Here is a 16,297-nt window from a genome sequence, read left to right on the forward strand (position 1 = left end):
CTGGATTCAATTCCAGACTTATCGGCAGTGCGCATGTGAGGTGAAGGCATAGGCTATGACACTGTTGATAATGGCGCATCCACATCCGTTGGATGGAGACGTTAAGCTTTGAGCAGAACTCTACGTAATGTAAGGGAACGAAGAGTGATGACCCTGTAGTTTTCCATTCAATCTTGCATTGGGTAACTAAAGCTTTCAACCTCAAAATTTTATAAGTCTGGTCTTAGCATTAAATGTTCCTCCTTTAGTCACTCCCCCCCCCCCCAGGCTGTAGTAAAGAATTAGCCTCTGTATCTTCAGGCCGTAAGCCCACTTTAGGGTTTTAGAAATGTATATAAAGAGTGCTACCGTTTCGCCTCCTTGGCTTTTGTTTTTTGGTTGGTTATGTGCAACCTTTTCTTTTATCATTAAGACCACGTAGTATGGGCAATGCTGCCTCTGTAACAGACTTGTTATTCTTAGGGTATCTGTTTCTCAGTTTCGGTTCCCTTTTGGAACGGTTATCAATCTTATTGTGAAGCAATGGATAAGCCTACAACGCACACTGCGTAATTTCAAGAATCTAGCCGGCCAGAAATCGTATCTCGGAAACTAATGGACCGATTTACATAAAACTTAGTATGTAACTGCTATTATTGCAGATAATTAAGTGTGTGGTCAATCAAGTACAAAGAACAAATTACTACGTCAGGAATAGAATTCGTAACCTTTTTCGTTATAGCTTTAAGAAATTAAATAGATGTTAATAGTGGGACATGCTGTTTAGAATGTTTAAAAACAGATACAGGAATACATGTACTTCCCAAACAATTTATTCATTAGATGCAGTTACATCAGAATCGCTATCGTCACTGTTATCTCCTTCAGCAGAACCAGATACAGGAGGCTCAGACAGTAAGTTGAGCACGTCTCGTGAAAGCGGAATCAACTTCCTCCTCCTTGATTTCCCAAAGCTGGTAATATAAGGGTCCGAGTATTTGTGTCTTTCTGGAAGGTTTCCTATTATCTTTATTTCTGGTCTCCTGGGCTCCCTCGGAGAGTTGTCCAATAGGTATAATACAGTGCCTAATGACTTCCTCTCCATGACCCAAGAGTTTGTGCAAAGCTTATAGGCATGTAGTAAGATTTGTATTTTTGTAAGCACAATTGTATAGTTTCCTTTGCGTACATGCCAAATGTTACTTTATCAATGGCATACCCACACGAAAGAGTTTCTACGATGGCACGTAGATGGTTTATTAAATTTATATCTACTTCAGTAATATCCGCAGAAGTGGAAGCCTCTCTGAAGAATCTTCTAGCGGTTTCCATCATTGGTATTGCCAGCACTCTGCTTCGGATATGAACCAATAGACGCGTTTCCTCCCTGAACTTCTGTAGTGAAGTCATCTACAGTATTTATTTATTGCGCGTGTATTTTAGGCTTTAAATCAGTGCGTAAATATATTTTGTTGAATGAGAGTTATGCGAAAAGCCTACGTGTGTGATTCGTTTCTTTAACATTAATACTGTGATCCTTTGTAGTCATCTGCAGTACTTATTTAGTGCGTCTGTTTTCTAGCTATTGTCTGGATATATTTAATAAATGCAATTAAATACATCCCCCGCCCCTTGAGCCCATAAAATTATTTGTCTATTTTCTCTCGCAATTTTCCTTATTTCAGTGCTGAGGTTTCTTATATGCCGTAGTTTACCTCTGATTCTGTACAAACCAAAAGTGGCCCCTGTAAACCCCACGTCCCCTTTAGTTCATAAAAGTAACTTGTAGCTTAGTTTCTTCAGCCTATTGTCTAAACTTACGTACTGAATTTCACAAATTTATGTGCCGCCGTTTTCCCGTGATGGCGTTGAGCAGGGCTGTTCGATATGGCAACCCTGTTGGCATAAGAACAATACTGTTTTCTTAACATGAAATGAGCTATAGTACCGGCAGGCTCATCTTGGCATTGTTGTGATACACATCCTTCTGCAAGGCTCATTCTCTGCTCGAACCAACTTTTATTGTACTTCAGCAATTTGTCCCCTTTATATTTTGTCCAGCGTGATTGAATTTTAGCACACAAAATACTGACATATTTCCTTATTGACTTGGATATATCCTAGGAACAATCCTAAAAGCCTAAATGTTCAATTACAATATTCGCAATATCATCGTTCCGCTTATATTCCCTGCTGTTCCTCAACAGCTCGAAAACCGACCTCCGGGTTACAAAGTACATGACTTCTGAAAAAAATTAATTACTCTCATGGTCGCGCCTGGTCGCAGCGAAAAGTCACAGTTTTCTATTCATTAAAGTATAGATAACTCATCCAAACGGCTTTCATTGCGGAAATCAAAGGCAATCCGTTTTGAAAGTCAGCTCAAATTTGTATAATTAGATAGCGCTTGGTGGACATCGTGTACCTGAATTTTAAGTGGATGTTCCGGACAACAGTATAGTCATTTTCAAAAAATGCTACATGCTATATAAAATACATACCTTCATCTAATATAATCACATTTCAAACTAAAGAAATATTAGTTCTGACGTCTTTACTGAGCCCTCACATCATAATAATAACTGCACGCTCGCCTCGCCAGAATATAATGCCCTAACAGAGGAGAGCCACTTTAGGCCTTCGGTGAGATTAGATAATGAGACAGCGCGACTTTTCAATACTTAATTACTGTATCCAAGAGTCTTATAAACACGACTCACAGAAAATGCGCACCAAAGACAAGGGTTGAAAATTTTATTTTTGGACGGCTGGATGCTAGAAATTACCCACTGTGCGACGGCGCCACTGTCTATGAATACTTTAACGTGAGGCCAACCGATAGGTGGTCTGGTGAAATTTTAGTGCGCCATACGAAACTGATGCCTCTGAGAGGCTAGACTATGATATATTTGGAGCGCAGACTCCTATGTAGTGTAACTTATCGGAGCAAATCTTGCTCTTGTAAAAATATGTTGTACCTGTCTGGAGCAATAATGCTCCTCCCCATGTAAACTATCTACTTGTTAAACTATCTTAAAATTTTGTACCTGATGTTCGGACTTTCAAGTCCCAGATATTGTTAGAGCTGACAAGCTCATTAATAACTTGTTCTATTGTTTGTGATTCATTCAGATTTTATATCCATAAAAAACTAAAATTTCCAAATTTGTTATATTAAAAGTTGCTCTAAGTAATTCCTTGTCCATTCAACCCAGGCGCTTCCTAATCCTCTGAGTCACGGAATATCCGTAACTATTATTATTATTATTATTATTATTATTATTATTATTATTATTATTATTATTATTATTATTATTATTATTACTGGAGCTATGTATTGCAGAATGTTCGTATTCTTTCTTTAGAGTACTATAATCAATTTACACCAGCTATTTTCTCTTGTACAGTATAGCGTTTTTACTTAAATGTGTTGATCAGATTATAAAACCTCATCTCTTGTTCAAAGGAAATTTCAGATTGTGAGATAGAGAAACTTAATTGACAGAGAGAACTACGATAAAGCAGTCTGCTATATTATTAATTTAATTTCTTTAATAAAAGTACCCGCACATAGTTTCACATATTCATGATATAGCGACATCGTATTGTCTCGCTCAGTATATTAACAGATAATATCTGGGAATTAATCCTGGATTTCCGCTTTCGAAACAACATACCTACACACACACACACACACACACCGTCAGACGTGCGCTTCTGACAGCCTCTGTTGATTGCAATCTGAGGTTCACCAAATTTACTGTGTTTCACGTTGTGGAAGAGTTTGATTAATTAATGTGGAGAACTGTCATTCAAAATATTCGATATTCCTCTCCCAGAACTTCCCACTGCTGCTTTAAGCGCCACAAATCTACCTTTACGAAGCGCAAATATAATCGAGAGCTGAGCTCGCTTTGAAAGTTCTAGCATGTGATGATAATCATCAGCTCGCTACGCGCGATCTCAAAGGTGAATAGCTCAGCTCTCTTGCTTTGTTTGCCGTGTCTTAGTTCACAGCGCACTTAGTACTAAAGATGGCACACTTATTATAGGTTAGGTTAAGGTACCAAATAACTGTGATGTTCTTCAGTCTGTCGGAAACTAATTCAGGATAAAACAAATTTCGATAACGCCTGTAAAAGAAAACTTTAAATAACAGTTTATACTTGAAAAAGATACTACAAAACCAAAATGGCGTATTTCGTTCTTAAAAGAGCATCATCAGATTTTATCAAATTACACTTATTATTATTATTATTTGTGAAAATTATGAATAGATCAATATTATTAAGAAGTGTAAAGAAATTTGTTTTAATTCTGTGTGTACCCTTCTAATAATTGTCGTAGTCTTATGTTATAACTATAATTTATGATAATGACGTAGCCTATTCCACGGTTGCTTCCTCTCTAGTTCAGTTAGAGGTGCAATGTGGTGTAATGCGCCGTCATTGGCGTTATGCTGGCTGGCTTGTTTATTGGTATTATTTAATTCATTTTATCCCGAATTAGTTTTTGACAGATTGAGGAACCTCAGACTTACATATTACCTAAGTTGCAACTTAAGAGAAATGGCTTCCACTATAACAAGAAAACAAAATAAAACAAAAACTTTACACTATGAAAAATGAAATGTCGTATGACTTTTAGTGCCGGGATATCCCAGAACGGGTTCGGCTCGCCAGGTGCAGGTCTTACTATTTGACTCCTGTAGGCGACCTGCGCGTCGTGATGAGGATGAAATGATGATGAAGACAACACATACACCCAGCCCTTGGGCCATTGGAATTAACCAATTAAGGTAAAAATTTCCGACCCGGCCGGGAATCGAACCCGGGACCCTCTGAACCGAAGGCCAGTACGCTGACCGTTCAGCCAACGAGTCGGATACTTTACACTATGTTCCTGGTTATAGATTGGGTTATATTACGATGCTTAACATTACCCTACCTGTATTCGGAGAACTAACGCGATAATAAATACTCGATGGCAACTTGGGTTTTCCATTCGAAAACTAGTTGAAATTAATCCGTCTCAGTCAATTTTTTCTGGTGATGAAATAACGTATGCATGTATGAGAAATTATTAAAGCTAAAATAATGAATACACTGAAATATTAATACTGTAATGCCATTTTCAATGGTTTTCCATTTTCGCACCAAGAAAATGCAATGAAATTAAGCCCACGGACGCTTTCTTCTCATTCCTAGCTCTTTCCTATCCCATCGTCACGATAAGACCTATGTCGGTGTGACGTAAAATACATCACCATACGACATCTTCTAACAAATTCAACAAAAGTCCTTATCGCAGTGCTTCAGTTCTGAATATAATAATAATAATAATAATAATAATAATAATAATAATCTGTGTGTAATACTACTTGTTATTCTTAGGGTATCTGTTTCTCAGTTTCGGTTCCCTTTTGGAACGGTTATCAATCTTATTGTGAAGCAATGGTTAAGCCTACAACGGTGCCGCTGTGTATGAATACTTTACTTTAACCTTTATTATTATTATTATTATTATTATTATTATTAGTTCTGTATATGACAAGATATGCATGAGAACCACCACGCAATATTCAAACCACAGAGACACGACTTCCATTGCAAAACTCGCATATATATTGACTGGGATTTGAAATATGCCTGTCTTTGTAAGAAGCTAGGGACGATGTCAATCGGTAATCATGCAAGAGGGATGAATTCACCGACATAGTGGATTTCAGTGGCCCCGTCGTACCACCAGCCGGCCCCGCAGTATTAAGGGTAACGTGCCTGCCTCTTACCCGGAGGCACTGTGTTCGATTCCCGACCAGGTCAGTGACTTTTACCTGGATCTGAGGGATGCTTCGAGATCAACTCATCTTGAAAATGAAAATCCACAGCTTGTTTCCAGTCATTCGACCGCGTCAGGAATGGAATGAATGAAGCCTCCATCTAGCGGCAAGGATAGGAAATGTGCCGCCTGCTGAAGCCTGTCGCACTCCTCTGGGGCAATGATAAATGACTGACAGATGAAATGTTAATGGAGAGTGTTGCTGGAATGAAAGATGACAGGGAAAACCGGAGTACCAGGAGAAAAACCTGTCCTGCCTCCGCTTTGTCCAGCACAAATCTCGCATGGAGTGACCGGGATTTGAACCACGGTATCCAGCGTGAGAGGCCGGCGTGCTACCGCCTGAGCCACGGAGGCCATATCAACTCAGCTTACATGCACTAAAACTAAAGAGCTATGTGACGGTGTGAGATAGCGACCTCTGTTCAGAAAGCCAAGAATAACGGCCGAAAGGATTCGTTGCGGCGACCACACGACACCGTTTAACCAGCAGGCCTTCGGGCTGAGGAGCGGTCACTTGGTAGGCCATGGCCCTTTGGGGCTGTTGCGACATGGGGTTTAGTTTTGATCATACCACCACACAATAGGACACATTTTCTAAGCTCAATGGGAATTGATAATTACGTCACTTTGCTTATTTGAGTGATGCATTTCCTCAAGTTACCGTTTGCTTCGGCGAGCTTGAATTCATACTATAGCTTCTGGTGCTTCACTTTGTAACTGTTCCCTCTCGTCAAGACACTTGAGGAGATGAAAGTTATTATCTTGGGACACATGAATATTAAATAAACTATTTGTGGCTTGCCCGCAAATTGCCACGCAAATAGAAACAATTAACATTCCATGGTTCCCCATTTCTCTGTGTAATGTTTGGGCGCCATGGTTACAGTTTTAAATAAAACTGTAAACCAAAATTTATATTTACTAGCATAGAGACAGGGGTAGGATTTTAAATAATTAACCATTAAGTATCGCTTAAGAAAGAAAATTAACGCAATATAAAATACAAATGAATTTATTATACAAAAAAATGAGATGAATCAGAAAAGTTTCCTTAAAGCGTGGAGGAATTTATAATTTACTGAATTTACTATTGCTTGCTTTATCTAATTGAAGCTCACCAATTGCAGCTTCCGTTGAAGTCATCTGGTTTCCGTGGTTACTCGTTCTCTTCTTCTCGATGTTGAATTTGCTCCATGGACATCCTTCCTTCCTTCTCTGATATGGTACGGGCTATCTGGACTAACACTCCCTATTTGCCTAGTCTTTAAAATATACATTGGCCGTATACTTGTAAAAACTGATCAGCGTTGATCGTATGAGGAGAAAATTCAGAGATATGAATTTTTCCATATTAGTAGAAATCTCAAACCAACTGAGCTATATTATTTATACGGTACAGACTTGTACCAAAATTCCGTAGACTTGAACTAAACATAGTTCTTCGTCCACAATATTTACTGAATATCACACAAGCCATAAGCTTGTTTCGTTTCTCGTAGATCCGATAAAATTACCGCAGCTGAGTACTGTATCGAAGCGATAACACATTGTACAAAAGTAACTATGTCGCGGAGCGACTACACACTGTATCAACAATCAAATCACGTCGTACAAAGTAGATGTTCACAGTATAAGTACTCGTGATGGAGTTCACGTAGTAAGGTTGTAAGGTCGTAAGGTTCCGTTCTCGTGTTGAGAATTAGTATATATCCGGGCTCACCCCCACTCTTGGTAACAGTTCAGTCTCAAAACTCATACAACGAAGTATCTGATTCGATAGATCGAAGCATCAACTCCCTTTCTCTTCTTCCTCGACAAGTCCAGAAGGCGTAGCTATGATATAGCTGACCAGCTTGCAAGCCTCGCGCACGGGTCGCTGTTTACTAGCCTTGGTCATAAAATAAACCCATGACTCACGCAAAATCCCAAGCTTCAAGAATAACCCTCCGTATACACAAACATGAGATGAAATGAAAACAACTATGTCTCAACATATTGACCGTATTTACAACATAATGAATTCTTATCCTACATAATATAATAATTTAAATACTAAAACGATGTTATCATATATACAATATGATTCCAAAATGCCTTGATTACAAATGATTGACGTTGAATAAATATGTTATTACGAATAATTGCCGATGGCGGATAAACTTGATATCAAATGATATCGCGTAAAATATTATATTAAATTAGTAGGGCTGGAGAAGCCTGGACGGTTACAACTTGGTACTTACAACTCCTTGTATAACGGGATGAACAGGATGCCATTGTCTTTTCCGAAAAATCTCGTTTCTCTCGTAGTATTGCATTTTAAATGATTAGGTGTGTGGCAGTTGGAATTTGAACTGTAGATGCCGTCAAATGCCGAGCGAATTGACTACGTGATTCGAGTCACGTAGTTGTCAGTTTGCTTTCGGGAGATTATGAGTTCGAACCCTGAAGATAGTTTTTAGTGTTCACATTTTCACACATGTAAACTCTGGGCTGTACCTTAATTAAGGCCGCGGTCGCTTCTTTCCTAGCCCAACCCTTTCCTACCCCAACGTCACCATGATAGCTGTCTGTGTCGGTGCGACGTAAAACAAATTTCATGAATAACCCTTTACTTCTAGTACGCCTATTTCTAGTAAATACTGCACACGAGGTTCACGCCGAAAGACATATTAAGTATGAGTGATACTGGATGGGTAGCTTTAGGAATGATTAAGAATTATAATAATTATAAAGGATAATTATATTGTTAATGCAAAATAATATGATTTTGAAAACTTCACTATGGCAGTAAAATAACGGCGTGTAGCCTGCCGCAAGTCCTGGTGAAACTCATTCGAATTGACACCTGACAGGTGACCTGCGTGTCTGTGACAATGGGGGCCTATCTGTGACGAATTCTAATGTTGAAGATGGCATATACATCAAGTCCCCAAACTATCTGAATTAACCAATGAAGGTTAAAATCGCCGACCTGGCCGGGAGCCATGGAGGCGGAGACTATGACAGTTAGAGGGGACACAAGCTGCCGGGCGATTGATCTCCAGCGCGCAGATCTCGAAGATAGGAACGACTACCTTTGCCCTTATCTTAACATCTTCATATTGTTCTTCGGGTCATCGATAGAATAACATTCTGGGAAGCCATAAAATAAAGCGTAATGTAATCTTGCAACTTGACTCTAATCAATATAATTTTCTTATTTTCTGACGTGGCCAAATTAGTTTTGATATAAATGTACTGGCTGGGATTTTCTCCCTTTTCAGTACTCTGAGATACCTACAGACTGTGTTTGAATGCATTAACAGTTACTTGGGCTGAGGGCACGCGACCTTGCTAAATGAACTACTCACCAGCGTGGTATCCGTGGCTTCAACACTTTTTCAAAATATCCGGCACTCTCTGTTCCATAATTCCGGCAATTTAAATGTTCTGTCTCATCTAGAACTGGCCTAGCTTAGAGGCCTATAAATTATATGAGTTACATGTTATTGCACCTAGCTGTGCACCTGCCTATAGCAACGCAGCAGTAAGAGAGGGGTGATTAGTAGTGCGAGGATCGTGTGGAATACGTGTCGGTCAGGAAATTTTGACGCGGACTACAGCAGCTTTCCCAACACAGGCGCGCTTGTAACCGCTAGAGAGCACTTCCTCATTAAACATTGTTACACCTTTGTACGGTTATAGATTGTATAGACATCGCATATTCGCTGGACCCGCTGCCATCTCACCTCATCTCATTTTAGCTTACCAGTGGGACTCCGTAATTGAAAGGATTTTAATAGCCCAGGGACTGTTGAACTCATTGTTTATCCTCTGTAAACAATCATCACCATCACAATAATCATTATTTTGTTCGCCATTTTAATATAACTGACCCGTATAAATAATGAAAACCGAAAATGCCGTGTCTTCTAGTACGCGTGAAGGATCCCGGTTAGTGAAGTTTAGATGTTCAATTTCTGGGTAAACTGAAAGACCAATGACAAAAATATTTCTGAATGATATAATTCGGACATCTACCTACTTTTCCCCCCCAGTCCAGTCGCAATTGTTCTGGTCTAAATATCGTAAAAATAATCTTAGTTTACGTAAAATTGCAGTAAGTTACATGCTTTTCTGATTACATTTGACATGCTTTTCTCTTTATATTAAAAATTACTTAAATTATTTTTTAAAATGAATTAGGCCATTGGATCTTTCCTGGAGCGAATAAATACCACCTGGCAGTGTCCTCGAATAGGATCACGCGAGGAAGTAATTTGCGCGGCCGTCGTCACTTAGTATAATTATTTGCCTTGCAACACTGTTAGAGATTATACGAGGAACTTGAGGGAACACACCGCTTCGCATTCAGACTAGTGTGTTATATCAGACATCTCTACGCCAGATCCTTGTATCGTGGCAATACGCTCAAGTATGCATGAGGTGGAGAATACGCAAGTGCACAGCTGGATGCCGGGATCTGTACTAGCAAACCTCCAAGCAGGTGTCCTCATAAACCCTCTCCACTCCACCACCCCTCTTACTGAGCTGTTCTGCGGGTTGCATACGAGAAGTGCAATTGGCAGCCGGTGCACACAACTGTCCTTCGCTGCCATAGTTGTACATTAGTTCTAGTTCTGTAGAATGTTCAATCAAAATCCTTCAACTATCTTCATTACACTTCAAAATAGATGATGTGATCGTGCTGGAGAAGCTATTAGTAAGAAATGATTTCGAAAGCGTACTAATCCCAGACTAGCATTCTGTGTAGGGTGATTGCGCTAACTTCCTCCGAATCGTTCTTTTACCTATGATACTCTCTCAATAGCCAGGCTGAGTAGCTCAGGCGGTAGAACGCTAGTCTTCTGAGGTCAGGCTGGAGGATTCCATCACGGCTCAGCCTGAAGGAACTCAAACACGTCAGCCTCGTGTCGCTAGATTTAGAGACATGTAAGAATTCCAGTGCAGAGAAATTCCAACAAAAATTTACTTCTGATGTGTCTTATTATTCTTCAGATCTCTATGTTCCTTTCTTTCTTTCTTTCTTTCTTTCTTTCTTTCTTTCTTTCTTTCTTTCTTTCTTTCTTTCTTTCTTTCTTTCTTTCTTTCCTTCTTTCTTTCTGGCCCAGGCTCGTATATTCACTGCAACAGTTCGGTATCATGTTTGTCGTGTTCATTATTTGTCTACGAACGTTTTTTCTCCTTGAGTTCAATTCTACTTGCATTTGTGACGTAATTTGGTAAATATTACGATGTCGTCCGGAAACGTGAGGTTCCAATCTTATTACTACCTTTTATTCTGCTTCTCCTTGCTCTTCCTCTTCTTATTTTGCCTTCACCTAAGGTTGGAGATCATCGTAGTAATACTTGTTTTCAAGGTTGCTAAGCTGAGAATTGAAACCGTACTCATGCCGTTCCTCTTCTTGATGTTCATCATCCAGGAAGTTGTTCTTCGACCAGGCCTGAGTAGGACTTCTATCTTACCCTGCAACACTAGTTGTAAGATCCTATATTAATATTCTTCATTAAACTGTTAAATTTCTTTATTTCTCCGCTTGCTTATTTCCTGTTTGTCATAGTTTTCTGCCCTGTTTGTTACTGAAGTGTCTGAACTAGAATGTCATGATGCTGTAGCCTACAATTGGCCACTTGAGGCCTCGTATGAAAATGACTGATCTTCATAACAATGGCAGGAGACGCTGTCATCAGTCGTCCATCAAGCCGTGGTATACAGCTGTTCATGCATGTATGCATGCGGTAGATTCCCGCTGGCCTGGCGACAAGGGACCGCATAGCTCTCACACTACGCACCATTCCCATTGCTCGGATGAATACACATGTTGCAGTGAAGCCAGGAAGTCAGTCCCACAGAGCAGCCGCGGTCATCATATAAAAGTCATTTTTAACGTAGACTTACGTACCCCGACAACGGGTATATGGAAAGAACGCGAGTATCGGCGAGTGTATTTAACTTAAAATTATGTTTAATGCCTAAGATGACAGATACAAGAGGAGGCTACCTGTCGAAAAATATATGTTGAAAGTCTGAAACGAAGTTTTCATGAAATAGCGCTTCAAATTATGGCAAAATGTGTGGTAAACATGTGACGTCACACTCATACACTGTTCAAAGATGGCGCTGTGTTCACTCGCGCGCTCAGTTGGAGGTTAGCTGTCGTTGTGAGTATATCGTGGTCAGTTGTAAAGAATAACGAATTTAATAATGGAAGGGAAAGATCTGATTAGGATTCGGGAAAAACTTGCAAAACTAAGAGTTGAAAATAGATAAGTGAATAATGCAGGAATGAAAGAAATTAAACGAAAAGAGTGTAATAGGCGTTACTATGAGGAATTGAAACAACGAAAACAATTTAATAAGTAAATCTGCGAAACTCTAAAAACCCTGCACCCGTTACAATACAGACAGTCTACTGAACTTTTATAAATAAGTTATATTCTGACCTATATATGGGAGTCATAAGACCTGTAGTAGTATACTGTGCATAAGCATGGACAGTGATGGGGAAGACTGAATAAATGCTCAGAATACGGGAGAGGAAACTATCAAGGGAAGTATGCACAGTTTGAGAACGATGATTGACGTATAAGAATGGATCAGGAATTGCGCAGTAAATGCAATTCACCTGATACTTTAACCTTCATAAGGTCAGGAAGCTGAACTGGTTAACTTGATGAGAATGCTAGGAAATACAGGTGTAGAAATATGTGTTCCCGGGTAAGCCTGATAGTCATAGAGGGAAAGGAAGACCCATAATTAGATGGCTAGATGTTATAGAGGAAGATCTTTGTAAAAATAATAGGAGCCAGGAGATAGAGTGCAGTAACTTTCAAGAATAATTGGCATCAGTTTTAAGGAAGCAAAATATATAGCTGTTTTATTAAAATTGTGTACAGTTAATTTTATTGCATGTTCAACTCGTACGAGCTGGACGGAAAGAAAAACCAACCTGGAAGTTTTAAGGGAAGTTAAAGAAGATTATTAAAGGAAATGGAAAACAGGAAATTAAAATTTATTTGACATGTCATCAGACACAACACTTTCATCACTAACATTCTTGAAGGAAAACTGCTGGGAAAGAAAGGAATAGGAAGACCTAGGCTGAAGTATTTGGACGACATCAAGAAGAGGTTAGTTTGTGACAATTACATGAAACTGAAACGATCAGCCAATGAAAGAAGATACATGTTGCATCGACAAGGCATTAGCCTTTAGAGATTGATTGATTGATTGATTGATTGATTGATTGATTGATTGATTGATTGATTGATTGATTGATTGATTGATTGATTGATTGATTGATTGATTGATTGATTGATTGATTGATTGATTGATTGATTGATTGATTGATTGATTGATTGATGTCGGGTCGGGAATAAGCTGAGATGGAATTATGTGGAAGGTTCTTCGACCTGACACCAACCTCGGTTGAGGAGTCAGCGAAGATGAAATGAATGATGACGAATAAAATTGGGTAAGGAGGTCGAAGGAATCCACTGTGGCTTATGAATAGACATTTGGCTGGAAGTGAAAATGGGAAACTACAGAAAACCAATCTCAGGACAGCCGACGCTAGGGTTCGAACCCTCTCGTCTACCGAATGCAGAGTTTGGCTCTATAGTCGTAGTTTGACCACTCTACTCGGTAGGTCATATAGCATCTTTATTCTCATTCATATTTAGCATTCATTCTTTGGTAACAAATTTAGGCATTCGTTATCGGGGAACATTCCCTGTGTTACAGTTGAGGAGCTAATATAGCTCGAGAGAGCATTCGTCGCGCTGATCACGCGTCACATGGTTGGGTTATGTGCCAGTAAGCCTTCATTCAGAGTGTGACGATAGGTTCGGATCCCTCCCTGGGTAGTTCTAAAGATTGTTGTTCTGTACACATCGTAATATATTTTACGTTAATGAATGGTTGTGTTATAGAATGAAATTATTTTTGTTAGGTACCAAACAAGTGATCACTTTTCATGTTTGCAGTATTCTAATGAATATTCCATTATTCAGTAATACACTAGACCCAATGCTGGAACTGTACCTTAATTTGAGCCATGGGTGCTACCCAGCTATTTCTCAACCCAACGTCACCAAAAACTTACCTGTGTTAAACCAATAGAATAAAATGTGGCAAGTTTCGAGATTTGCTGTGCTTCATACGAAAAATACGGTAGTGGAATCGAAACTGCAATTCCTAAAGCTACACTGGCGAAAACATTAACAAAATATATTTCAACCCATTGTGCAAAGAATTATTTGTATCATTATCTTCGTAGCCACATTAAATGATTTTTTTAATTAAGAAGTGCTACAAACGGAGCTAAAAGTATGTACTATGCAAACGGAGTGAACGATGCAAATATTGTAAGCTGAGAATAAATTAAATTTAAACCGTGGTTGATAAATTGTTAAATATAAAACAATTTATTTCGGAGGTTTGTGTGTTCTGCACACATCGTAATATATTTTACGTTAATTAATGGTTTTGTTATCATAGACTGTAATTATTTTTGTTCGGTAGCAAGTAAGCTCTTTTCATATTTGCGGTGTTCTAATGAATATTCGATGTTTATAGTAAATTCACGATTCTGCAAAATGGTATTTTATGTATTGTAATGTATTTGATTTTAATATGTAACATCGGGATTTACACATCCGATCAGCGAACAGTAATACTCTCTCTCTCTCTCTCTCTGACCATACAACCAGTGCAGAGCATAGATGGAGTTGGTCTTGGTTTTCAAAATATAAGCACCTCTGTTACAGCCCGTAATACCGGGCGAGTTGGCCGTGCGCGTAGAGGCGCGCGGCTGCGAGCTTGCATCCGGGAGATAGTAGGTTCGAATCCCACTATCGGCAGCCCTGAAGATGGTTTTCCGTGGTTTCCCATTTTCACACCAGGCAAATGCTGGGGCTGTACCTTAATTAAGGCCACGGTCGCTTCCTTCCAACTCCTAGGCCTTTCCTATCCCATCGTCGCCATAAGACCTATCTGTGTCGGTGCGACGTAAAGCCCCTAGCAAAAAAAAAAAACAGCCCGTAATATTGCGCTAAAAGCAAAGGAAATTATGTAATTTATGTCATTCCTCATTTCTTTAATTATTTAATTTCATTACACTTCTTTGTCAAACTCTCGAAGTTCCCGAAAATGAAAATAATATTAACGAAGCTCTATGTAATAGTGTTTCAAAAATCGAAAGAACTAAATCATTTACTTTATTATATACCGGGCGAGTTGGCCATGCGTTTTTGGGCTCGCAGTTGTGAGCTTGCATCTGGGAGATAGTGGTTCGAATCCCACTGTCGGCAGCCATGAAGATGTTTTTCCGTGGCTTCCCATTTTCACACCAGGCAAATATTGGAACTGTACCTTAATCAAGGCCACAGCCTCTTTCTTCCCACTCCTAGGTCTTTCCTATCCCATCGTCGCCGTAAGACCTATCTGTGTCGGTGCGACGTAAAATAAATTGTAAAAAAATAATATATATTTCAAATATTGGCCTATACATATAAAGCATTAAGGAGACATGCAACGATGTATATACATACTGTACCCTTGCTAAAATTAGCTAACGGGGTCAATAAACAAATAAATAAATAAATAAATACATCTTTATTAATAGATTATTATATTTTTATAGACTGCCTTTCATTGTTCTGTCTTCAAGGCCCTTTTGAGTTACCTAAACGCCTCCAAAATACTTTTTTTCTAATAAGCGCTGTTGTCTTGCTAAGTTCCTCACCTTTTGTGGTTAAGTTATAAAAATCATGTTTTACTATCGTCGTCTTGGTCTCCCTTTGTTTTTGTTTCTTTGCCCTCGATAGCCCAGTCAGTTTTTCTCTTCTCTCCTTTTGTTGTTACTTATCCTTGTGAACATGTATCGGGGTTAATTCGCCTGTTATGTTCAATAAATACAAATACAGTTTTTCTCGTAGGTAACATGTCCTCCTCCAATCACCGCGCATGACCCCTATTTAAGATTTTAATTATTCGAAGAAAGTTATAATTTCCCGATTAAATTGGTGTACCATTTACTAATAAACTCGTTCCACAAAGAAGTTCTTGATGTTTACCAAGTTCTAGTTAAAATTACTCTATTTTACCTCATGGTCCTCTTGAAACCTTCGCTTTTCCATAACAGAGTCATAAAAGGCATCGTCAGTAGAGAGCGCAATGCCTTCGGAGACAATTTGCTCCCCGCTCTCGAGGAACGAGAGCAGCTTAGCGAGCAAGTAGGGGAAGTGCATGACGTAGTATGTACTGCAGGTCAGTGGCGCAAAGGTATAGCACATCGTTCTCGACAGGTCAGATTGCGACACAATAGGCATGAACTCATGTGAGGTGACAGTAGTGTATTTCCGTCTTTACCCTCACACCACACGACGTTCAAATCTAGTCGGTTAATGTTGCATTTTCTATGGAAGAGAGTTCAGCACAGCGTAGGCCAAAAAGGTCCAAACCTTCCTGGGA

At 39.2% G+C, this 16,297-nt stretch overlaps 1 protein-coding gene across 1 annotated transcript in view; it reads left to right on the forward strand.

Moving 5' to 3' along the window:
* Nucleotides 1-16,297, forward strand: part of LOC136875668 (uncharacterized) — a 524,739-nt gene that overhangs the window by 398,332 nt on the left and 110,110 nt on the right. Inside the window, exon 2 of the mRNA XM_068228095.1 lies at nt 11,184-11,304. Coding sequence (XP_068084196.1) covers nt 11,214-11,304 — 91 coding nt within the window. The 5' untranslated portion in view covers nt 11,184-11,213. The remainder of the gene's footprint in view (nt 1-11,183; nt 11,305-16,297) is intronic.

Source organism: Anabrus simplex, chromosome 6, assembly GCF_040414725.1.
Source record: "Anabrus simplex isolate iqAnaSimp1 chromosome 6, ASM4041472v1, whole genome shotgun sequence".
Taxonomy (NCBI): domain Eukaryota; kingdom Metazoa; phylum Arthropoda; class Insecta; order Orthoptera; family Tettigoniidae; genus Anabrus; species Anabrus simplex.